The 23,524-nt window shown below is 36.5% G+C and overlaps 5 protein-coding genes and 1 non-coding gene across 9 annotated transcripts in view; 4 read left to right on the top strand and 2 right to left on the bottom strand.

The window, feature by feature from the left end:
* Nucleotides 1–1,563, top strand: part of LOC105177988 (vam6/Vps39-like protein) — a 10,500-nt gene extending 8,937 nt beyond the window's left edge. Inside the window, exons 11-13 of the mRNA XM_011101308.2 lie at nt 4–125; nt 291–389; nt 924–1,563. Of these exons, the coding sequence (XP_011099610.1) occupies nt 4–125; nt 291–389; nt 924–1,124 (422 nt within the window). The 3' untranslated portion in view covers nt 1,125–1,563. The remainder of the gene's footprint in view (nt 1–3; nt 126–290; nt 390–923) is intronic.
* On the bottom strand, nt 1,073–3,289 carry LOC105177989. The gene is given in 2 exon segments (XM_011101309.2): nt 1,073–1,892; nt 1,895–3,289. Coding segments are annotated over 2 exon segments (942 nt in total). The 5' UTR covers nt 2,604–3,289; the 3' UTR covers nt 1,073–1,659.
* On the bottom strand, nt 3,362–13,388 carry LOC105177990 (pyridine nucleotide-disulfide oxidoreductase domain-containing protein 2). Of its 4 annotated transcripts, XR_849079.2 has the most exons (19): nt 12,977–13,388; nt 12,713–12,874; nt 12,512–12,595; nt 11,559–11,738; nt 11,339–11,396; nt 10,424–10,474; nt 9,870–9,952; nt 9,309–9,396; nt 8,170–8,211; nt 8,008–8,082; nt 7,091–7,159; nt 6,632–6,747; nt 5,652–5,764; nt 5,117–5,196; nt 4,842–4,962; nt 4,092–4,158; nt 3,860–3,997; nt 3,587–3,752; nt 3,362–3,497 (listed from the first exon to the last, which is right to left on the bottom strand). XR_849079.2 is itself a non-coding variant. In XM_011101310.2 (18 exons), exons 1-17 carry the CDS (start codon nt 13,249–13,251, stop codon nt 3,865–3,867), a joined length of 1,797 nt encoding a protein of 598 aa, XP_011099612.1. In that variant the 5' UTR covers nt 13,252–13,388; the 3' UTR covers nt 3,373–3,752; nt 3,860–3,864. The 4 variants fall into 4 exon arrangements, 3 of the variants coding, with proteins under 3 accessions (XP_011099612.1, XP_020554912.1, XP_011099613.1); XM_011101310.2 differs by having other exon boundaries at nt 3,373–3,752; XM_020699253.1 differs by having other exon boundaries at nt 3,373–3,752; nt 12,512–12,602; nt 12,977–13,118.
* TRNAQ-CUG lies at nt 13,880–13,951 on the top strand. Its single transcript has one exon. It is a non-coding gene; the product is annotated as a tRNA-Gln (tRNA).
* LOC105177987 (maf-like protein DDB_G0281937) lies at nt 14,856–20,098 on the top strand. Its single transcript, XM_011101307.2, has 9 exons — nt 14,856–14,996; nt 15,139–15,210; nt 16,272–16,346; nt 17,219–17,302; nt 18,368–18,437; nt 18,511–18,602; nt 19,388–19,429; nt 19,507–19,587; nt 19,825–20,098. The coding sequence occupies exons 1-9, from the start codon at nt 14,934–14,936 to the stop codon at nt 19,894–19,896; spliced, it is 651 nt and encodes a 216-aa protein (XP_011099609.1). The 5' UTR covers nt 14,856–14,933; the 3' UTR covers nt 19,897–20,098.
* Nucleotides 21,058–23,524, top strand: LOC105178360 (60S ribosomal protein L6, mitochondrial; the record flags this gene model as incomplete). Its single annotated transcript, XM_020698960.1, is given in 3 exon segments — nt 21,058–21,247; nt 21,406–21,536; nt 23,226–23,524. Coding segments are annotated over 2 exon segments (356 nt in total), but the record flags the coding sequence as incomplete, so codon positions are not given.

The following is a 23,524-nucleotide window of genomic DNA, read 5'->3' as shown; positions in this document are numbered from 1 at the left end:
ACGTCACTGAGGAAGGAGCATCTACCATTATGCTTGATAAGGTTGTCGATTTGTTGGGCCGAAGATGGGATCGAATAAATGGAGCACAGGCCCTAAGACTGCTTCCTAGGGAAACTAAGCTGAAGGTAAATCCTTTGTTGGGATACTTATGAGATAAAGTATGAAATGCCTACTTATTCTCAAATGTTCACAGTGTTAATTAAGTTGAACGGAATCTCCTATCTATGTGGAATACTCTCATTCTCTCCTCTCTCTCTCATGGTAGTACTTTTGTTTTGGGCTCACTGCAGAACCTACTTCCTTTTCTTGGACCTCTGTTGAGAAAGTCCAGTGAAGCATACCGGAACTTCTCAGTGATAAAGAGCTTGAGAGAAAGTGAAAACCTACAGGTATTTTCTTTCAAATTGCTTCTAAAAGAAACCCCAGCCAACTTGAAATATTATCCTGGTATATTTGTTCTTATTCTATCTCTATAATCAGTTCAGAAAAGTATGTCGGTAGACTAAAGTGTCATTGTATAGTTTCCAACATATCTTACTATATGTATTGATTTTACCTTTTGCTGATGGGTGAGGCAATTCAGAAAATTGTGCTTATAAAGTTGGCTTCATAACTCTTTGGTGAAGCATTAATAGTGTAATATCTGTGGTTTCTTCAATTCCATCTTTTCCTTTGAGAGGATGGAACAGGTGGAACTGACTACACAACGCTGCGCTGTCTGGCTTTCCTCAAACCATCTAATAGCTGTTCTCAAATTCCAAGGGAATAGTAACTCTAGTTTTCCTGGCAAGAGATGATTGTGTTTTCTCTTAACATTTTAGTCCAACTATCGAATTTTCTAAGTTTTTCTTCCTGAATTAACTTTCTTGTTCTAGTTTTCGTACATTAGTATTTTGCTCATGATACCTGGTGCTTCAAAACAGGTCAAAGATGAACTCTACAGCCAAAGGAAAAATGTTTTGAAGATTACTGGTGATAGTATGTGCTCTCTGTGCAACAAAAAGATAGGAACCAGTGTCTTTGCAGTTTATCCCAATGGAAAGACAATTGTTCACTTTGTTTGCTTCAGAGATTCACAGAATATAAAGGCTGTGGCTAAAGGCACGCCATTACGGAAGAGATGACATTCAATATACATACAGGACTGGGGAAAATAATGAGCTCACTTCAATATTGCAATTTTCATTGTGTGCTTTGAGAGCTGTTGAAAGTGAAGGCCCAACCACTGGTTAGTTATTTGACTGCCAGTGTACCATCCACGTGGCTGCACGATATCCTTCAGGTGTTCCAACTTGTTCTGGCTGGAGACAGTGGAATAGACCATACGGTACACGTCAAGAACATGTCATCAGTTTGTACATCTTTTTTGTTTGAGTATATCTTCATACCTTGGTGTGAGATTTTTGGTTGGTTGAGTGGGTTTCAGTTCGGTGGAGAAATTGCATCTGTTGTAAATTATTTTCTCAGATAGAAAACTTTCATTATTACCAAATCTAAAACAGGATTGATCACATTCCATTTTTGGGCACCACAGTCTAATTGCTTGTCAGGAGCATTTTAATTCTCCGAGCTTCCATTTCTAGATAGGACAAAATTTACTGACAAATGAACTCCTGCTTCTAAAATTTTTGAATCTTACATCAACTATTGTTTTAGACATCACTTGCAGCTGAAGTCAGATTTCAATTTTCCACCACCATTACATTTTCTTACAAATTGGTAGACAGTGACTCCAATTCTGGACCCATTACATGGACTATCAGTATGAATTACCCCAACATCAAAAACCTTGTTAGCCTTCTTGAAGAATGCTGATTCCTTCTTCCATCTCTTCAAATGGCTCATCAAGAACACCACTTTCTGCTCACTCCCCAGCAACAAAAACCTCAGACGAGCAGTGGCCCTTACAGGTTTTCATGGTACACTAAATCAGACCCCAGTATAACATCATATTCTCTGCCTATGGCTTCCACGTCCGTAGTCTGGCCCCATTGAAGTGCCGCCGCGTCGACTGCCCCGCCGTGGAGCTCCAAGATTTTTGCGTTGGCGGCAACGTTGAACTGCAGGTTGGGCAGCACGTGGGGGAGGTCTGTGATTGTGACGCTTGCGCCAAGCAAAGCAGCTGCGGCAATCCCAACCGCACCAGTGTCTGAGCCCAGCTCGAGAATGCGGAGGCGACGGTTAGGGGGTGCGCAGCTGTCGAACAAGGAGGAGAGAGGGGTGGGTGCCTGAGCCCAGCTCAAGAATGCGGAGGCGACGGTGCGGGGGGGCGCGGCTGTCGAACAAGGAGGAGAGGGGTGGGGTGAGAGGTTCTGTGGCGGTCGAGGAGGGTGATGAGAGTGGTGGCAGGAGGCCAGAGCTGGAAGGAGATGCCTTGGGAGGGTACTTGCTTTACGAGTATGATTGAGTTGATGGAGTGGAGGTGGTAGCTCTGCTGCGGCGGCGGCGGCGGCTGTGTGTGGATGATCTGCTGTGGTGTCCTCTAATGGCATTGATTGGGACATTGTGTTTGTGGTGGACAGGTGGCGGGGGGCGATTAGGGTTTGGATGAATGCCCGACGCATGAAGAAATTACGTAATAGGGAGAATGGAAGAAGGATCATTTGATTTGGTCGGATGCAAGTGGTGGGATGATGATGATGGTCGCTCGTAAATGATTGTACAAGACTGAAGCTTGTTATAATACCCCATAACAACACACTTGGATTGACACATCGCCCAGATTCCCAAGGGAAAGTGAACTGGATTCATAACATACAAATTGAATGCTCTAACCACTAAGTTGGACAATGGGGAGCGTTCTGCCTCAGAGAGAAAGCCCCCAAGCGATCAATTTAATTTTGATAGTTTAAATTACATTGAATTGTCGCATTCAGTCCTTTCGAGTGTTTATAAAGAATGCTACTAGCTCCATGAAGCATCTTGGATGGAGACACACTGTGTCGTTGTGATGATGGAGATAACTTATTGTATCTGGGTGTCAAATTCTGATATTTCTGTAGTCGCGATTGGGCGCACCAAGCATAATTAATCTGAATATCTTATCTAGTTCACGGTTTCAAACTATTACTGCATGCCTCTACATACTCCCATTTCTAGTAACAAACAAGCCAACAATTATACCACCATGGCTTTGGCTATACAGGTACTTTTAATTCCTTACCGTTTGAATTTCCGTTGCTAGATCCAAACAAGTATGATTCAAATCCTAACAAATGGTGGATTGTAGTTCAATTCCTTTTCTTGTTGTACCGTTAGCAGTAGCTGATACGATATAAATATCTCTCTTTCTTACCAGGATGGGATTCCCGGCTATGATTGGTATGATTTTTTCTCTGAAGGGTAACAGAAACTAGCGATGTGTAGGCAAAAGGCAATAAAAGCATTCTCCATGATCAAGGCATATCATCAGTAAATAATAAGTTTCACTTCGTTCATACTGGATGCTAGTACTATACCGTTGCAAGCAAGAATATAGACTTGGTTACATCATTAACCTATTGTAGAAAAGGGAGAAAAAGGAAAATCATTAGCTTCTGCTGCATTATGAACCTTAGGAAACAAGGGAGATTTGAGATGTGCAAACCAGTTGAAGAAGACATGGGCTGCCACACTCGAGTACAACAACTGCAATAAGGATCTAACATTTGCAGCAGCCTGGTCTCAGATGTGGCCGAAGCTATCAAGGCACTTTCCTTGATGCTTCTATGGGGCAAACGACTAGGAAAATTCAGATACTTCAGTAGATGCTCCTGTAGTGCTAAGGATTAGAAAACTGAGATGCAACAAATCTCGATGTGGAATTGCAGAACGATATTTCAGTGGCTTGTGAGACTGCTCTGGTGAAAGGAATACTAACCTGAGTTACAATTGCGTCTTCATATCTTGAATGACCACATTTGCAGCGTTGCGACCTGGAGCACCCATTACACCACCCCCTGGATGAGCACCGCTTCCACACAGATATAAACCTTGTAATGGAGTCCTATAGTTTGACCTACATCAATGACAACATTCAATACCATTATCTTTCAGCCTTTCCAATAAGATGGAAACCTAAGCTAGAACAGAAGGCAAGCAATGTACATTACCATCCTTTCACAGGCCGCATGAGAAACAAGGAATCTAATCCCATAGCACCGTGAAAGATATTTCCTCCTGTCGAAGATGGTAACTCCAGATAATCAGCATCAATCAGATCCAAGGAGAAGAATTCACTTGGCATACTCATTTCAATTCAGACAAATCATGTTTGTAAAAAATGAACCTAAATATCACTTGACATGGTCCATTAACTCTATTTATATCCTTGCAAAGCCGAACAATTCGAAAAAAACTAATGGTAGCTATCAGTATGTGACATGAACTAATATGTATGGCCTTTACAATTGGAAAAAATTAACGACAGCTTTGACATGAATCAACACACACATACATGTCTGCGCCTGTGTGCAGCCTCTTATGCTAATTTTGAAACCAAAAGAAAAATGTGAATATTTTATTTTTATTATAACTAATGAAAAATAAATACAGTTTCTAATAAAAAGAATCCGATGATTTCTGATCTTAGGATGCCTATAGAGCAACAGAACAAAGTTCTGCCAAGAAACCAGAATACATTCTGCCTTCTAAACTAAATGAAGATCGTGGACTAACCCTTGTTCAACAAAGTTCCCAAATTAAATTAGCAACATGCAGAATTCTCAAAACACACACAATTTCTGAACACTTTCCAGCACTTTTATGTGTCTGATTAGAAACTAGTGTAACAAATACATAATTGTCCTTGCACAGAGGGGTAAATATCCAGCCTCATTCCTCAAGTAAATAGGACAGTTTACCTGTCAAACCAATTTCTCTTTCAAGGTCGGGTGGAGTCAACATGTCGTAGCCAATGACTGACGAATTAAAGCCAGGGGCATATTCCTCGATTAGGTCGAAACATCTTTGAGCAAATGATTTCTGCACCTCAGTAACAGTGTAATGAGAAACATTTTACCAGAAAGGAGGGAGTTGGAAGACATTTTATTGTAAGAAAGCACTATAGAATTCTAAAATAAAACAAATGAAGTAGCTGAAACAAGAAATATGTATGTAAATTAGAGGATCCACTCACTCTGTATTCAGAATCTTCCCAGCTGCCTTCACTGGGTTTATAAGGTGTGTATTGAATAAATAGGTTGATGACATGCTTACCTGTATGGAATTACAGAAAAAGCATTACCAAAATGTAGCAGCAAGAAGATTCTAAGTAGAAGGTAAGACAACAAAGCTAATTCAAATTTTTTTGTAGTAGAGAATGGGAAAATAACCAATCCTACTGTTACTAATGAGCAAGCATAGATGACCCAAACAAACTGCATAATTAAGCCCATGTCCTTATTAATAGAAGTTATCAAAACCAAAAAGCTATAAGCCCTCCAAGCACCGAGATAAGCATAGTTTTAATTCCCTTAAAACAGTTATCTGCTTTGTTTTTTTTCAACTCCACTCAAAGCACTCGAGTATACTTGCTCTCGGTATTGCCTGCTAACATATAGATAATAGCTTCATTGAAAAGATAATTCCCAGAAAACAAGAGTACCATTCGAGGAAAAGAACATTGAATATGATTATATGCATATAAACAAATCACTAGGATTTCCAAGTACCAGATGGAGAAATAGTCTTGTCTAACACAGAAGGAATTGTCATCTCAATTACAGGTCTACGAGATGGTATTCCATTTGCCGAATCCTGACAAGCAGCGTCAATCTCCTCCATACTGATTGAGACAGAACAAATATCATAAAATTCAACATCGTGCATCAACCAAAAAATATACTATTTCCTTCCAAAATTTTGCAAGAAAAGATGGGGAAAACAAAGAAGATATCCATGGTCCACAGATCCTTCTGAAATTTCTCCAGGTATCCTTCAACTGCTGAGGATTGGCCACAGTACACGTGTTCAGTGACTCTAGGACATGGTTGTTTCACATGTTGAAGGGATGTTCAGTTTTAAGAAAAGCACGCATAAGAGGGTTTTAGGATTCCCAATCAGTTGTTAGTTGGCATGAAATTATGGTTTTCAATTCTAGAGAATATTTTGATTTCATCTTACGCCATGAATATCCAGTATATTTTAACAAGGAATCCTACCCCCAGGACTGGGTCCTTTTTGTGGACTAAAGGACAGCTTATTTTGCAAAGGATGTGATTGAACAACTTCTAAGCTGGAAGACTATATAAACCAAATGGAAGGACTTTAAGCATGTGCTCAAAATCTTGTTTGGTGCACTATTACCACGAGGAATGCTAGGATGTATAAGAACACATTCCAACATGCAGCACCTCTTCTGAAAGTAACTCTAGATATTGCCAGGTTTAGAAACATGTCAATTTCAAAGGATCCAGAAACAAGGTCTAGTTTGTGGTTGAGTAGGTAATAGAACTACAAATGTCCATATTTAGGTCACAGTAGGTTGCTTTAGTTGAAGGCTTTCCAATGAGTTGTTTTCTAGATACTATATGAAACTTCATTCTTGATTTACATTGCTAGGCTAATAGGATTGACCACCCAGAAAAGAATACGACTGGAACAATATATATATCTGAAACAGTGAGCATACAGATGAGAATTTATGGTATACCTCTCGGAACCAATGTGTATAGTGCCCATATGCTGAGGGCCGGCATCAGGACTATTCAACTTGCAGCAATGAAACTGAGGAAGTCTGTCAACAGCCAAATTGATTTTCGTCGTTGCCTGTCCAGTAAATTATGACCCCTTATATCAGTCGACTTTCATGAACTGACTCGAAAGCCTAAGAGGAAGATTAAAAAAAATTACATGGAAAAACAGTTTCTGGAAACTGAGATGAAGCTTAAAGGAGAAAGAAGTTCAGAAAAAGGTTATTCATATAGTGGAAGGGGTTTCTGGACTATGCTATAAAACATTGAAAACGAGGAGTCAGAAATGTGTGGCATTTTCGATAGATACTTTCTGTTATGGTCAACTGCATGTGTCAGTACTATAAGGTAATGTGTGTGTGCACGGAACATATTCTGTCTGAATGGATATTTATTAATCATTTGACTATCAGACTTACAGAGCTATAATCAGAGTTCTTGACAGCACCAAGAAAATCATCTGGAAGTACATTATGTGGTACAAATTCCTGCATTGACAATCCTTATTATTATTCAGTCACATATCATAAATTCTAATTGTACTTGATACAGTAAAACCTCTATAAATTAATACTCTATAAATTAATAAACTCTCTAAAATAATAAAATCTTCCGGTCCCGACTTGGGCCTTTGTAAAAAATCATCAAATTCGATAAGATAATAAAATAATAATTTTTTGGAAAATTCCTTTATAAATATTAGGTCCCATTAAAACTCTAAATTAATAATTCATAAATATTACAGTTATAAATATTGTGGTAATTTACTAAAATGTGAAGTCTGTAATGCTTTACGCATTTGATCATTCATGGATGATTTTGCGATGTCTTTTAGATGAGAAGACATGGTTGGGTGTTATGATTTATTTTATTATCATATTGAGATTTATGTAGTATGCATGATGAATATATTTAATTGGGTATAATAGTTATTTAAGTGTAAGGAATTAATGTAAACATGTATATTTAAGTTATTCCAATGAATTGATACATGTGTCTATGAATATAATAGTTAATTGTAAATAATGAATTGATATTATATATGAATATATTTAATTAGTTATAAAAAATTAATTGATGCATGAATATAATCAATGAAACATATATGAATTCATTTATTTTCAATACATATGTACTAAATTTGCTGAATTTAAAAAATCTCTCTTTTAATTAATAAAATATTAATTTATCGATAAATTAATATCTCTCTAAATTAATAAAATTTCATGGTCCCAAGGTTATTAATTTATAGAGGTTTTACTGTATGTCTATTTCAAAATCATCAAATACATAAACATGATGGAGTATATGCAGAAGAAGAATAGGTTAAACTCACCATGAATGTTCTGTATGGGGTTGCATTTGACAAAACAACAGAAGAGCGCACTTGTGTACCATCAGCCAGCAACACCTAAATGAATCAATCCATATACCAAATATAAAATTCTGCAGATTACGCTTGTAATAGTCAACTGGAAAGCTCGTATAGCATGCTTACCCCAGACACTCGGCCTGAACCATCAATCATCAATTTTGATACCTATAGAACATATCAGAAAACTTTCGTCTTTAACAAGAAAATTCTTTGCATAATAAAACAGCAACATAATGACCCCACGCTTGTGAAAAGCAACCAATTTGATATTAAACAACTATAGCTTATATACACTTTGTCAGTGGTAAAGGTTAGTTACAGAAGCCTCAAATTAGCATATGTGCAGCTTTTCAATGTAGCTAAAAGATCAGTTTTAAAACTATTCAATCTTCAAACACCAAAGATCAATGACAGTTATGGTCACTAACAGTGAAGGCTATGCTGAGGTCAACATTCAATCTCCCATTTGGCAGACCCTCAATGGAGTTATACCTTTATAGTTTACACAAGATCCAAACTAGATTTCCCCTTTTAATTAGTCAAATAAGCAGGAAAGAAGCATAAGTTTAGTCCAGTCTATTGCAGGAACATGTACCGTAACCTCAACTACACAACCACAAGGCTGTTTGAGGAGCAAAGCTGGCTTGACTGAGAGTGTTGATGAACAGAAGTACAAATTTGATAACTTTTTGTTTTAATGTGGTATGACAATAGAGAAGCTTTCAATTATCACATACTGGTGATACCTCTTTTTCTTTCATGAGGCAATTAAATCCGTCAGTACACTGATCCTTCTGACCTCTTAAATTTTTTCATTGAATCATTCTCTTGTGACTAGGAAAATTCATACAACTATTTTAGCAATAAACTTCTATTAATAAGCCTAGTCAAGCTGGAGTACAGCTTGGTTCAATACATTTCTAGCTCCAATCTTTGCCTTCTGTACGCCCGCCAACAGTTGCCATATGTCCATTGGTTTAACATAAAGGAGTAGAAGCATAAGTTTTAAAGCTTACATAATTTAGAACTTTGCACCTCCAGAAATTATTTCTCTGGCCCACATAATGGGTTTCAACTGGCAAGGCAAGAAGAGCATACGCGATAATTAAGTCCTTAGTTGGACTTCCCAAAGAGTGCAGTGTTTAATTAGACAAAACTTTCATGCATTTTGGGAGTAAATTACAGGATTGGCAAACCTGGCAGATCCTTTATGATACATTCTCAGAGATACAAGTTAACATGACTAGTAGCAACAAACTTACTTCAGCTTCTGTCATTATGGTAGCACCAGCCTCTCTAGCAGCCCTAGAAATGGCCAAGGACACAGAACCCATCCCACCTTCAACGTACCTGAAAATTAGGTCATTTAAGAAGTCAGTGCAGACTGAATAAATAACAGAGCTAATGGAAAGAAAAATGAGTATGAAATTGTGAATTTTTTTCTTTTTCTATAGTCAGGTCAACAGAAGTTCATGTTTAAGAAAAAGGTCTAATTATGAAGTACTTCAACTTACGCTCGTCTTTCATACAAGACCAACTATAAGCTCGCAGACAAGTGGTGGTTTTTTCTGCTAATAATGTCATGGAAAACTTAAAGATAGAATACTCAGCACCTGACGAGTTTAGCTATAAGTTGGCATACAAATTAATGTTATGTTCTGCTAACGATGTTGGAACCCTAAAGATAGAAAACCCTCCTGTTTCCTGAAAAAACACAAATCTTAAGATATGGACCCAAAAAAGAAGACAGGAAAATGCTGATGTGCTTAAATTTATTGACTAGCACTTCAGTGACCTTCTACCCTCTTTAAGGAGATACTCACGACCAAATTCCACGATCACCGTCAGTTTCTCCCATCACGTGATGCAGCAAAACATATCCACTACCAGGTGTACTGACACTTCCCTAGGATAAAAAAGGAAACAGAGTCAACAACAGATAAATTTCCCATATTAAATTTTGCTTCATATCTAAATATATACATCCAGTAGGTCTTAAATATACCAGCTGTATGTGTAGCTGGTCCAACAAAACATAAATCATGGAAGAGAACAGGGTGATTTTTGTAGCATGCATGGTGTAGTGCAGTAGAAGGAAGAGCGCATACGTCACAGAAACTAAAAGAAAGTGAAAGAAAAAGAGAAGGAACTTAGTTAATGCAATACCAACTAGATCTGCAGAATTCTATCCTGAGTTGGCATCCATCTTTCTATTAAGAGAACAAAAGAACTTCAGTCTGAAAGGCTTCTTATATTACAATGAAACATTTAGGAAAGAAATAGAGAAGCCATTACCAGACAGTATTAATCATTACAAGCCACCATGACTGTATCAACACCTCTACAGCATAAAGTACATAATGAAGATAAAAATTACCTTGCTTCCTATAACTGCATCTGTTGCAAGTGTTGCCTTCAGGATATCACTCTGTAAATCATGAATCCAAGACCACAAGTGAAGGAATAGTTCACGAGTAAAACAAAATTATAAATTATTGAATCTTCACATTATAACAAATAAAAAGAAGACAATAAGACAGAAATTAGTAGTATTCAACATCAGTTGGAAAACCTTGAAATTGAATGCAAATAATAACCACTCAAGGACATTACAGGTAAATTTCAGTCATCTTAGGCCAAAGGACTGGAAGAAGAAATGATAAATCAAGAACACTTCTGAGAAACAGCTCCAATTAAGAGGATGCTGGCGAAACTAATTGATCATAATTACCTGATTCTGTGGTACTGCAAACCTTGAAAGCTCTTCGGATATGGATATTCAAATTTTGGCATCGCGTTGCAGTCCAAGTATGGGATAGAACTAACAGTATCCTATTGTCACCCCAAAAAGGAGTAGATAAATTAATAGCAACCATTGAAACTAGTTGCGGCCCTGTTGGACAATTCAGAACTCCATTCCCAAGTTTTTGGTTGTTTATCGATTTAAGACCCTTTATTAAGGGAAAAAAGAGTGCAAGTGCCACTTGAATGGACATTTGAGATGGCATCAAACCAGAGACTTGATGAGACAGTTCGAGGAGCAATACTTTAAGGTACATTTTTAACCAGTTAAATAGTTTCCAATCAGAAGTAAAGTATCTAGAAAAAAAATACTCAACAACACAACATCATAATGGTGGAATCTGAAGCAAATATCAGGCCTTTTTGGACCTTTAAAGGGATGAAGTCATGACATTTAGATGAGCAAAATTGAAGGCCACAACCTTTCATAATGCATGCATACCAAATACAGGAAGATCGGAGCATTCTAATAGGAAAAGCCATGTATTACCTCAAACCAATTGTTTAAAACCTTTGATGCAGGGGACAGTAACAGGTCCATAAAATCCCTGAAAAATTCAAAGGACGTGAGTGAAAACATACTAGCTAGTAGATGGGCTTTTTACTGAGTAAGAGTCAGCTTCTATTTGAACAAGAGTAAAACTTATGCAGGGATCATGCTATTAAACAACAGCATGTAAGAAAACAAAGAAGAAGGAGTGAACTCTTACAGAAGCTCCTTCTGCCCCATGGCAACCGCTCGTTGCAGAAAATGAGCCCAAAAAATGGACTTTTGCAGGTTATCCTTCATACGAACATTAAGAGATGAAATTTGCTGCAATTTTTCTGGAGGGGATGAATCCAAAATTGGATCAATGAATTTACAGAAGTCCTCTAAAAGAGTCTCATACCTACAAAAAGTTCCAGAAATAATTATAAGTGAGCAATAAACACGTTCCTGATAGAAAAAATTGAAATGAGGAAGATGCTTACCTAAATTTGCAATCAAATAAAAACATATAAAAGTTTCAACTACTGCTTGTCCAATAACCAATTTCGACAAAATTATGTATGATTTAGCAATTCACCACCATATCCTACTGGATAATAATACCAAATATAAGTATCTTATGTTGCAAGTTTAGTCAATTACTTCTTTGGAAAGAAAGCAGTCCATACCCAGATCAACTTTATATCCGTTCCTATTAACAGAAAATCTCCTCCTAGTCATCATCTTGGTTGTACCAGTGAAGGTTAGCCTAAAATTTGTCATTCGCTGTGAGGGAAATTAAGGGAAAGTATGCATCTGAATCCGACGTACTAGAGTTGATGCACATTAACAGAAGCAGAGTATAGTCCTAACTACCTTTTCCAACAGGGATCATATATTACATGATGATATAGATTTTTTACATCTTGGTCTGTCATATGCATGTCCAACATCTCTCAACCCCACTTAAGCCTACGTAGCATGAAATTTATTTCTCCTTCATTGATCACATCACAACATCCTTTGAGTTTCTCAAATGTCATATTCGTTTCTAACTCCTTTTGTGCTTTCCTCAGTGAATCAACCAAACATCATTACAGCATACAGACATCAATCAATGACGAATTATCAGACATTAATCAGCAATTACAAATACAAGCATCATTGATCACTGTTGTAGAAGGAGATGAATACCCATTGCAAGGGTCTGAAATAGGACACCAAAGTCTTGAAGCATCAAGTTCACAGCTGGAGCTAGGCCACCTTGGCAAAAAAAATCTAACTCCTACATGTCAACAATTTTTCACTTTCCTTGCATTTATTGCTTTTTCCTTTCCTTTTTTGCAGTTTCATAGTCAATAAACGAAAAAGCAGACACGAGCAAAGTAGACGTACTTTGGGAAAGCCTCGGCATCGCGTTTCGAGAACTTAGAAATCTCAGAATAGTTAAGCTCCTTATCAGGACCAAGCAGAAGGTAACGTCCATCGCGAGATGGGGTGAACGAGGACGGACTCCTTTTCAACAACTTCAATCCATGCCTCGCTAACTCCAGTTCCCTATTTTCACAACAAAAACCATGACGAACTACTAACAAAATAAAATCATGAAGACAACTCAATCCAAATCAGTTAGACGATAGCTAAGAGGACGAAACATACTGAATAACGGCGGGGCGAAGAAGGCTCTGGAGGTAGCTACATCGGGAAAACTTGAAGCCAGGGATGAGTTCCTCAGTGACGGCGGCGCCACCGATTACGTGGCGGCGTTCAAGGACAGCAACTGATAGACCAGAACGGGCGAGGTAGGCGGCGGCCGTAAGGCCATTATGACCACCGCCGATAACAAGCGCGTCCCACTTATTGTCCGTCAAGACGCGTGTGGAGTTGGCGGCCGCAGTGCACGTGGTGAGGCGCCGGCTGTTTTGTCGCCACATTCTCTCTCGTGGACGGTTGCTGACTTACAGTCGGAATGATTGGAGAGTGAAGCTGTTCTTGTGAGGTTGGTGTTGTACTGTTCAATAAAGCAATCAAGCCTTCAGAGTTTGCAACACTGAATTTGAACAGGTTGGAGGATGTGATTAATGTTTGTTATTATTTTTGTTTTATTATCTTACCTAATAATTAATATTTTAACATGTTTTTATTTAATAGAAATATTGAAATTTTTGGTAACATATGGATAAATATTCTCACGTTTTTACATTTGACTGACTCGTCTATTTATTCATGAAATTTTAATTTTAATATCGAATATAAATCTTATTGATATTTGTTATTATTTTTTTTTTAAATGAACTTGAGTCTGATTCCGATTTTAATTTAGACTTCATTTGTTTATGACTCAAATTCATCCGACTAGAGCAGATTTTGAAACTTGAAGTATGCTTCAGGTTTTAATAATTTGAATTCAAATATTGATATGTACTTGTATAAAATATATTTATAATGTATAATTTAAATTTTACTTATGATATATTTTAATAATAGTTATTTATGTTTTTTTTATTACACATTAAGAAATCATAGAATATGAAAGTCCTATGCAGTGATAATCAACAAGTTGGTCCCATGGTCTAGTGGTCAGGACATTGGACTCTGAATCCAGTAACCCGAGTTCAAATCTCGGTGGGACCTTCGTTACTTATTTTTAAATCTCTTTTTCAGGCTCACTCTCAGCCTCACGTGGTAGCTTTTTTTGTTTTTAATGAATATATTATAAATGGTTAGATGGGTTTTTGCGAATTTCAATATAATATATATATATATATATATATATACTCAAAGGGATTGCTTTTCATGAGTTATAGTTAATTATTTAAGAGAAAATTATGCAAATAATTCATTATAATTGACATGTTAATATTGCTAATTTGTAACAACAATTAATCCAAAATATAAATAACAAAGGTGAATCCATAAATTATATGGATTGGAAAAGGAGGTAATGGTATATTCCACATAGGAATGTGATGGGAGAATTCTGGATATTGATATATATATATAGTAGATTTGGGGTGGGTGTTTTTACACTAATTCTTATTTATTTATTAGTTAAATAAATATCTAAAAATTGAGTTTAAGGTTGGATGGATGTCTAAAGCGCCATGGAACTAGAGTGAACATGGATGGGGTTGCTCTACACATGCGTTGCTACCCCCTTGTCTTGGCTCCAGGTGTTCGTGTCTCAGTGTATATTTTTTTGCATTAAAAATATTTTTCAAACTTGAAATTGTTATTAAATTGAGTGGTTTCTGTTTTGGTTTTAGGTGATGTTGCAGCCTGAAATCACTTGATATTCTCTCTTCTTTTCTGCTTGATTTTTCTCCGAGAATTCAAGTTTTGGTCTTCCATTTTCTAAAAGGCGACTGAGAAATTGTTCGAGGTGTTCTTTGGTAAATTATATTGCTAAAACAACATAATCATCTTTTTCTGTAAGAAGTTACATTGTCCCTAGGGGGCTAAAATGGGATTGTTTACAAACCCGGGGGCTAAAAGGCAAAAGGATATTTCTTAATCCCTCTTGCATGATAAAAATGAATTAGAGCCATTGATTCATTCTTGGCGGCATTTTTCTCATTTCCCGCACCCTCGTCTCTGCTTATCTTCAAAGCTAACCATGAAGACGCCGGAGGAGATGGAGGCTGGCCGCGGAGTTGCTCCCAAGAACCAGACCTTTGAGGTTTTTCCCTCACCAAAATTCTGTGTTAAATAGAGCTATGGTATGTTCAATGGCGCGTTGAGAGATTTTCGTTAACTCTTTCGTGTTTTTCTTTTTCTTTTTCTTTTTTCTTTTTTGGTCGCTGTTTTCTGCATTTCGGAAGATAATATTGGGTTCATCTTCGATGGCGCGTCGAGAGATTCTAGATGAGATGGGCTACGAGTTCACCATCATGGTACGGTCCTTAGTGCGCACGAATTTTTTCCATGTTGATTCTCGTGAAAACTGCTAGCAAGTGGTATGAGTTGCCTAATTGTGTTTTCGATTTATCCCCCAAGTGTTTGCTAGTCTAGCCTATTACGCATTAATGTTTGTTCTTGCATATAGTAGTAAGGTCTTTAGTTTTAAACAAACAACTACGTCTGTCCTACTCCAATTCGTTAGCTTGTATGCAAGAGAAAATTCAAATTGCTGTGATCTTACATTCCGTATACTTGGGTTGGAGTTCATCAATGCAGATGTAAAGCAAACACATTCTTAAAGACATTTTTTTACACTAAGAATTTTAACGTTTCAATAAAATCATGGTATGATACATACTTTATTTGTTCTATTTCCACACAACTCAATTAACTTCCAAGTCCAGCAAGCCAATCTATCAACATTGTTTTATAAAATTATATAAACAATTTGCAAAAATTGAATTTAAATGATCTGTCCCATATCCACTGTATTCAGACAAATCCTCTATCAGTTCTTCTTGAAGAGTTACTCATACCACTATTACATGCACTCCATTTGCATCTAAGAGCTTCAATCAAATGTAAGGTGTTGTGTAAATATCCTTAGTCAAGGTGGAACTGCTATAATTAGCAAGGTGGACTTCGTGAAATTAAGAAGTTTAAAATATCTTCTTTGTTGTTGCGGAAATACCCTTCTTTCCTCCAACATTACGTACTTATTTTGAAATCTCAATGTAATCCCAAATAATTTCCATACTGCATAAAAATCATAACTCTTGATAAATATGATTTGCTTGTAGGAATTTCAATTTTTGAATTGCATGTTAGTATCTCAGATGAAAATCTAATTTGATTTTCAAAATTTGAAGTTTGATGTTTAGAGCGTTGGAGGGAGCACAGAAAAGAAACTTCTTGAAAAATGATCTTGTACTATCATGTGAATGGTAGGACAAGATCAAATATGGATATACGTGACTCAATCAATTTTATTAGAATAGTTTGGCACTTTCACTGTTCATATTCAACCTAAGTTTTCAAGTGGTTTGGCCTTTAGACTGCAGATATAGATGAAAAAAGTATCAGAAAGGAAAAGCCAGAGGACCTTGTTATGGCCCTAGCTGAGGCAAAGGTAATTGGATTTAGTATATGACCTATAAACTTCAGTTTTGCAGTTTGAGTCTTTGTTTAATTCTCAACTACTATGTGATGCTTTTTTTTAATCTTTACTCATAATTTGCCTATAGGAATTCTAAATACTTCTTGTACATATCTTTGTTTAGGAATATTTATTTATCACACCTGCAAAAGCTACACATTGATTGATGAAATGACCAGTTTTCTATGAGAAATCCCTCTATATCTGTTACTTTGAAACCAAACTTGTACTTAGGCAGCTTGAACTATTCTTTGTGATGGTATATTTGTTTATGAATTTGAGTTAAATATGAAAATGATATAATATTAGATAACTAAGATAGTATGTTTAATAAGGGAGATCTAAAATTCATGTGAAAGACAAAGTTCTCTCAGCAGTCATTATCATATCCTGAAACTTTTGGTTAAACTATAGATCTATTGCCAATCAACATGTATCAGATCTATTGCCAATCAATATCAAATACTAAAATTTTTGTTAGAAATTATCAATCCAAAAGGACATATAGTACCTTAAGGAATACATTTTTCTTATGAACTTTAAAAGCAACTAGTACCTATGCCATTCAAATCAAGATTGTTCAACTTCAGAGTTGGATCTGGCTTTTAGAGCTTGATTTGCTTTGCATTTCATGCTATTTACAATAGACAGCAAAACCACATTTGGGAGGGAAGTTGCAAATATCAAGCAGTTTAGGGTAATGGAAGGGATCTCTTTGAGCATTTCTCTTTCATGGGACACTGATAAAAATATAACATTGACATCCTCAAGCTAACCGTGAACCAGTTTCATATATGTTATGCGGTGCTGCAATCAAATGATTCTTTCAAATTTTTACTTCTTAGGCTGATGCTATTGTGACGAGGCTCCAGAGTAGTTACCAACTGGAGGAAATATCGCGCCCTACACTGCTAATTACTGCAGATACAGTATGCTTATATGTTCCTTTCTCATTATCTGTCCTTTGATTTATATTAATTTGTGTATCCTGTCTGCAAAATGTTTCTGAATTATAAGGCATCGTGCAAGGGCTTGAGAAAGTTTATTGATTTTAATCAATGCTAAACAAGGTTCTATACTGTTATTTTGTTTCTGTGGCATCAAGATCATATTAAGGGTAGATCAGAATTTGGTTTGGATAATACATTGCATATACTGGTCATCTATCTGGTAAGGAAAATAAAAAGAAAGGAACTACAAGATACCAATTCATTCTAAGTTGCTGCATTGAAATCTCCATTAAGGACTCCAAAGAGTCGCCTAAGATTTAGGATCAGTTCAATTTTCTCAATCTCAGTTATGCTCAAGATATAGTCTCATATATGAAAGTGCAAGACTGGCAAGACTAGTGATTCTGAATGGAGGATCATTCTGCTGGTTTTGGTAGAGGACAGGAAAATAAGTCAGTGGACAACGTTTACAAGTGGGCTATAGGCATGCAAATAGTTCTTCAGAGATGATACTTGACTAACTAAAAGCAAGATCATATAATCCGATCAGCTTACATTTGACTGCATGTAAGTGCTATAAGTATCTGGTGATTTATATGGTGTACTTCCATGAATCTCTAAGACTTCACTCACAAGAATGAGCATCAAAATTATGTTCAAGGTAAGTTTAAGTTTACAAAACCAACTTTATTTTTCTGGTTTCTTTCTGTCTCCTGATTTTATACTCTGAGCACTGCATGAACTTGTTTCTTCAATAACTTTATGTCAAACGGTGTGACAGTATTGGAAGGTATACGTCAATGCAATAATTCTCTCTTTTTTAATTTCCAACTTTGGACTTAGTTTGATGGTCGATTCCATCTGAATCTGCATGTTCCCAGCATTTTTTTTCTGTATCTTTTTTCTTCTTGTTCAATGTTGCGAAAACTACTGAATAAGACAGGGCCAGTAATATTATAGTGGTTTCTCCATTCTGATGGTTTTCTCTTGGTTGGAAATAGATTATTTGAAGTTAAGTCTTACCTGCATCTAATTGGTATTGAGGTGGTGGTGTATCAAGGGACTATTAGAGAAAAGCCATCAAGCGAGGAGGAAGCACGCCAGTTTATCAGAGGTTTGCTTTATTAAATTTTGTACCAGTGCTTCCTGCCTTACGAATTAGCCAATGCTGCCACAATGTTTTACAGACTATTCTGGTGGTTCTGCCCAAGTTGTGGGTTCAGTACTTGTAACCAATCTGGTGACAGGTAGTAGGAAAGGAGGATGGGAGAGTGCAGAGGTACTTCTTTAATTCTATTCCATACAATCTTTTCCCTCAATATAAAAGGGGATAATAAATCATATTTACTGCATTGAGTATAAAACTGGTACTGAATTGATAACTGATATTTTTCTTAAAAAATGTATCCACATTACTAATTGTCCTCTACTTTTTTGGTCCCTATGGAGTATGGAGGGAGGTTTCTACGTAATTTAGTGAGAGGAAAAGTATCTGATTTTACGGGGAGCTGTGGGAGATGTTATTCCTTTGTGTCTTCTGAATCTAGCACCTATCTGAGGCAAGACCTGCTTCTCCTGACTTATTTCTTTGCCCACTCTTTGTCCGTTTATACATGTGTGGTAGGGTGGGGAGATATAAGGTTTTATACCAGGTTTATGTTGTTCTAGATTTCTGTACTTTTTTCCCCCCTTTGGGCACCGTGTTATTTAATCTTCATTTGCTGATTATCTTATGCAAGAAAAACTAAGCATGGGGGGATGGGATTAAGAAAGACTCCTGAACAATGTGTAACTTGGCAATGACTAACATCAGATTCAGAATAATTAACAATTTAACATCTTTCGAGTGATATGGCTGGTTGACAGACTTACATCTAAGAGAAGCATCTAAAGTATTAACCATAAGAAAAGACTATTCAAACTCATGTGGCGTGCATGTGGCATCCATTTCTGTGATTTCATGTTACAAATGTTCACTTCAACCCACTGAATAAGTAATTGGAGCCGTTCCAACTTCTATGGTTGAACCTGAAAAACTAATTTTAGGTTGTACTTATTTTGCAGGTTTATTTCCTAGACATACCAGACGAAGTCATTGATAGCCTGGTAATCACTTGAAAAAAAGGAAGAAGTGCTTATTTTATTTTACAGGCCTAAGCTGTAACCCTTTCATGATTGCTTAGATTGAGGAGGGAATAATCTTTAACGTTGCTGGAGGGTTGATGCTTGAACATCCACTGACATGGCCATTGGTAGACACTGTGGTTAGTTCTCTCTCCCTCTCTCACTCTCTATATAGAGTCAGATAAAACTGAATGTGGGAATCACAGAATGAAAAGCAACTGTTATTCAGTACTTGTTTGGGATTATGGGTATAACGTCAGTCTCTCGTATGGACAGTAACTCCACAAAGATCTCTTCCTGGGGTAGTGGTAGTCATCCATATTTCGAGTACCTAAATGACTCGTGGTTCTGTCTTCTTCACTGTAATGTTTTTTCAGATCGGAACTGCTGATTGTGTAATGGGGCTCTCAAAAACTCTCACAGAGAAACTCATTCAGGAAGCTCTATAGAAATTCAAGATTCTTTATATCTTAGTTTGTAACTAGTCTTTTGGTTGTGTTGAGCAAATTACTACTCGTTCCAACTCAACATATTCCCTATGGCTATGGCTATATGGCTTGTCGAATGTGAAGATAGTTGTTAGAAACAGAAACTGGCGAGCCGCAACAAATACAATTGCTTCAAGTTTATGAAAGCCTTCATTTACAAGAATTAGTGAGTGCCACTGAATCTTAGCTCACTCCAACCAACAACAATTATACACAACCTGATCATATCATGAGTACATTACATTGACAAACAGGCGTGAAAGATCTCATTTTATTTTCTCCAGCCCAGACGTAACTGAATTTTCAACTACCTGTCCCAACTTTTTCAGAAAATCATAACTCGAGTAGACGCTCTTGTGGAACAATTAATTAATTATACAGATAATAATACCGTCCTCCATTGAGCTCTGGTGTAGTAATACGTAAAATTTTATGATTCGAAAAATTGAATTTAATACTCCTTATGTTTGTTTCTAACTAACAAATAGATTTCTCCGTTACTTAAAATTTACTGAATTTATTGATATCAACAGAATACCTAAATGAAAATTGATAATTACCTTTAATTGATTTATTACTAATTTATTATAAGTTAAATAATTTTTTCCTGACTAAATTAATTTTATAAAGGTGAAGATATATCTCTTCACATGCATTAACATATGAAGATGTATAAGGGTAGTTTGATTATAAAAAGATTTATTTGACCTACAATAAGTCAATCGAAAATAAACATGAATTTTCATCTAGGTTTTGTGTTAATATCACCAAATTATTGAATTTTGACTAACGAAAGTTTTTATTTATTAAATAAAAATAAATTTCATGAGTACTAAATATAATTTTTCAAACTATAGAAAGTCTACGTATAATTATACAAAATCTCGTAAAACGGTGATATAATTATCCCTTAATTATATTCAATCAAACGAGAGAGTATAGTTAAAAATATTATTAAAATCTGATGTTATTTCATAATATTTTTCATAGAAGTAAATGTCATTAGTACTATTTTAAGTTGAGATATCATTTTTTTGGGCAAATAATTTATTTAGAATGAAGTTTATTTTTTGAACTTCTTATTGTTAACTAAGATAAATAGATAAATTTGGAGCAAAGAGAACACAAAAGTTGAAAGCCCAATAACAATCGGATGCTACAGTGCTGGGCGCCCGACCCAATTGTTCCATAGTTCCATCGAAGGACGAACCTGAGTTCACTGGGGACTGGTAGAGTTTTCACCCTGAGCTAAGTCTCCTCCTCAGTACTGTAATTTCGCCAGGCTGAAGTGAATTGTTGGGTGCAAATCTTGGTAAATATACTACTACAATCTTACGCCTCTTTCAGTTCTCGGTCGATGCAAATTTGAAATTTCTCCTGTTGTGTTCTTTCTGTTCTTACTTCTTTCTGTCAATCAACTCTGGTATTATCGCCAGAACTGTGGCTGTTACATTTCTTGGTTTGGTCCAGTTGCCCTGGGTGGCGAGCTTGTTGGAAAATGACATGTGACGAAAATGTTTGACGAAATGCGTGTTTGACATGTTATGCCGATTCATTTAGAAGGAGGCGTTTGGAATTTGTGCTTAACTTTTCTTTTCTTGGTAATGATTTTTTCGTTTGTTTTTTGTTTCTTTCTTTTTGGCCTCCTAAAGGAGGCTGAGCAATGCTTGAATGTTGTGTTTCTCCTGCAGAGATGGAGGCAAGAAAAGGGAAAAAAGATTTTGATGGTTTTATTGCAAAGCATTAGTAGTTGGTTTGTGTGTTTGGCTATTGATAGTGGTCACATCTCAACCAATCACATAATCACTAAATTCTCATTTGACAGAGTTTAGAAATCTCACTTCATTCCTTTTTCAAGTCAGCTGTAATTAACTCCATACTACTCAAATTTACCTCTTCCAGTTTGCTCCTTACGGACCTTACCTGTCCGGTTGATAGCAGGTAGGCCAAAATTGAGCTAACTGTGTATGCTTCGATAGCCATGAATTTGATTCTTTTCTGTTATGTATTTATGACGTGCTTAATGGTACAAAGAGAAGTTGGCTCTTCTTTATGCAGTAGTTTTGAAGGAAATAAGATGTTGTTCTGTTTGTTATCTGTTACCTTTACCTAGTCATATCTTCCATTGTTACTAAAGGCTTCACTGAGTGTTGGCTTAGGCGCCAGGCACAGGAAGGTTGAACCCTCGTACTCCTTTGAGTTCAAGATGCAGAGTGTCATGGGGTTGCAGGCTTGCAGCCATATCTGTGTCTTGAACTTTTAAGTTAAGGATCAAGCTTTGTTCACGGCATGCCTTACTCACAGAAAAGTGTTGTGATTTTTGACTTAGTAAATGGAAAGGGAAACAAAAAAGCTTGGACTGCAGGCACCCACTACTTCCTGTAATATTGTTTTGCTGAAATTGATTAAATCTTTCGCTTATTAAGAATATGAAATTCATTATAGTTTTCAATTAAGTTATTTACTAAAATTAAACTTGAAATTTCTAGAACTTCAGAAATTGAAAGGTAGCTGAGATTGATTAGAAGTCACTCTCTCGCTCTCTATATGTTGAACTTGTCTATAGACTAAGTTAGTGTCTTAATTTTATTATTATGATTTATATGTTGAGAATTGTAATAGTATTGGTACTAGATGAGGCATCTGCTTGTCTTGTGTCCAAGTGCCAAAGGCACCTTCACGGCTTAATGTGCCTTGAGTATTTAACAACTGTTATTCGATCAGGTTGATTACCGTAGATTCGTAGATAGTTATGGTAACTGACACTACTGTTCCATGAAATTCTTGTTTCCCACCTTTTGTACCGTTCTGAGAATGTAAAATTGAGATTTTCAATCTATAGGTCTTGACACCTATTGCATGCATATTTTCAGCATCTTCCTGACTTTCTTTGTTTGTAGTATCTCTTGCGAATAAAGCAATGATTTGGTCATCAAATTCCAGATATAAGTTCTAAACAAACATCAACAAAAATCAAGAGTGACTTTAGGAAATATCTGAACTTCAGTGCTGCCTTTTATCCGTGTCAGAGATATCATTATTCTACTACTTGTTTTCCAGGTTTCACCTGACTATGAAAAATGAATGTTGGTAGTCTGTTATCTTATTTTATGCACCAGCGTATCATTAAACTGTACTTCATCCAAATGAAGTAAATCTTGTTAAGACACAGTCCTTGTGCTCTCTTACCTCCTGTTATTGCAGCAATTAAAATATCGTCTAAATGTCTTTCTGAACTTATCTTCTTTAGTACATACTGTTGACTCGGTTGTATTCCTGCCTGATTTAAGGGGATCGATATTCTTCTTATGATGGAAGCCAAATTCTTTCGCTTTCTTAAGATTGTTGGAGTTGGTTTCAAAGCTAGAGCAGAAGCTGAAGGGCGACTCCTGTACCTCAAACTTGGTTATAGCCATGAAGTTGAGCTGACTGTACCTCCAGCAGTGCGTGTGTTTTGCTTCAAAAACAATGTCGTATGCTGCACTGGAATTGACAAGGGGAGGGTGCATCAATTTGCTGCTGCTGTCCGTAGTTGTAAGCCTCCTGAAGTTTATAAAGGCAAAGGCATCATGTACATTGATGAAGTTAT

The sequence above is a fragment of the Sesamum indicum genome, linkage group LG15, assembly GCF_000512975.1.
Source record: "Sesamum indicum cultivar Zhongzhi No. 13 linkage group LG15, S_indicum_v1.0, whole genome shotgun sequence".
NCBI lineage: Eukaryota > Viridiplantae > Streptophyta > Magnoliopsida > Lamiales > Pedaliaceae > Sesamum > Sesamum indicum.
The sequence above is the reverse complement of the archived record's forward strand: the minus strand, read 5'-3'. Positions and strand labels throughout refer to the sequence as shown.

Excerpts from the sequence above, each read along its gene's own strand:
- LOC105177990 (XM_011101310.2), bottom strand. The coding sequence starts at position 13,251 with ATGTGGCGACAAAACAGCCGGCGCCTCACCACGTGCACTGCGGCCGCC. Across the intron at positions 7,160-8,007 it reads CCCCATACAGAACATTCATG|GAATTTGTACCACATAATGT; the intron begins GTGAGTTTAACC and ends TTGTCAATGCAG. Across the intron at positions 4,963-5,116 it reads GGGAAGATTCTGAATACAGA|AAATCATTTGCTCAAAGATG; the intron begins GTGAGTGGATCC and ends ACTGAGGTGCAG.
- LOC105177987 (XM_011101307.2), top strand. The coding sequence starts at position 14,934 with ATGAAGACGCCGGAGGAGATGGAGGCTGGCCGCGGAGTTGCTCCCAAG. Across the intron at positions 15,211-16,271 it reads GCTACGAGTTCACCATCATG|ACTGCAGATATAGATGAAAA; the intron begins GTACGGTCCTTA and ends TTTGGCCTTTAG. Across the intron at positions 18,603-19,387 it reads GAGGATGGGAGAGTGCAGAG|GTTTATTTCCTAGACATACC; the intron begins GTACTTCTTTAA and ends CTTATTTTGCAG.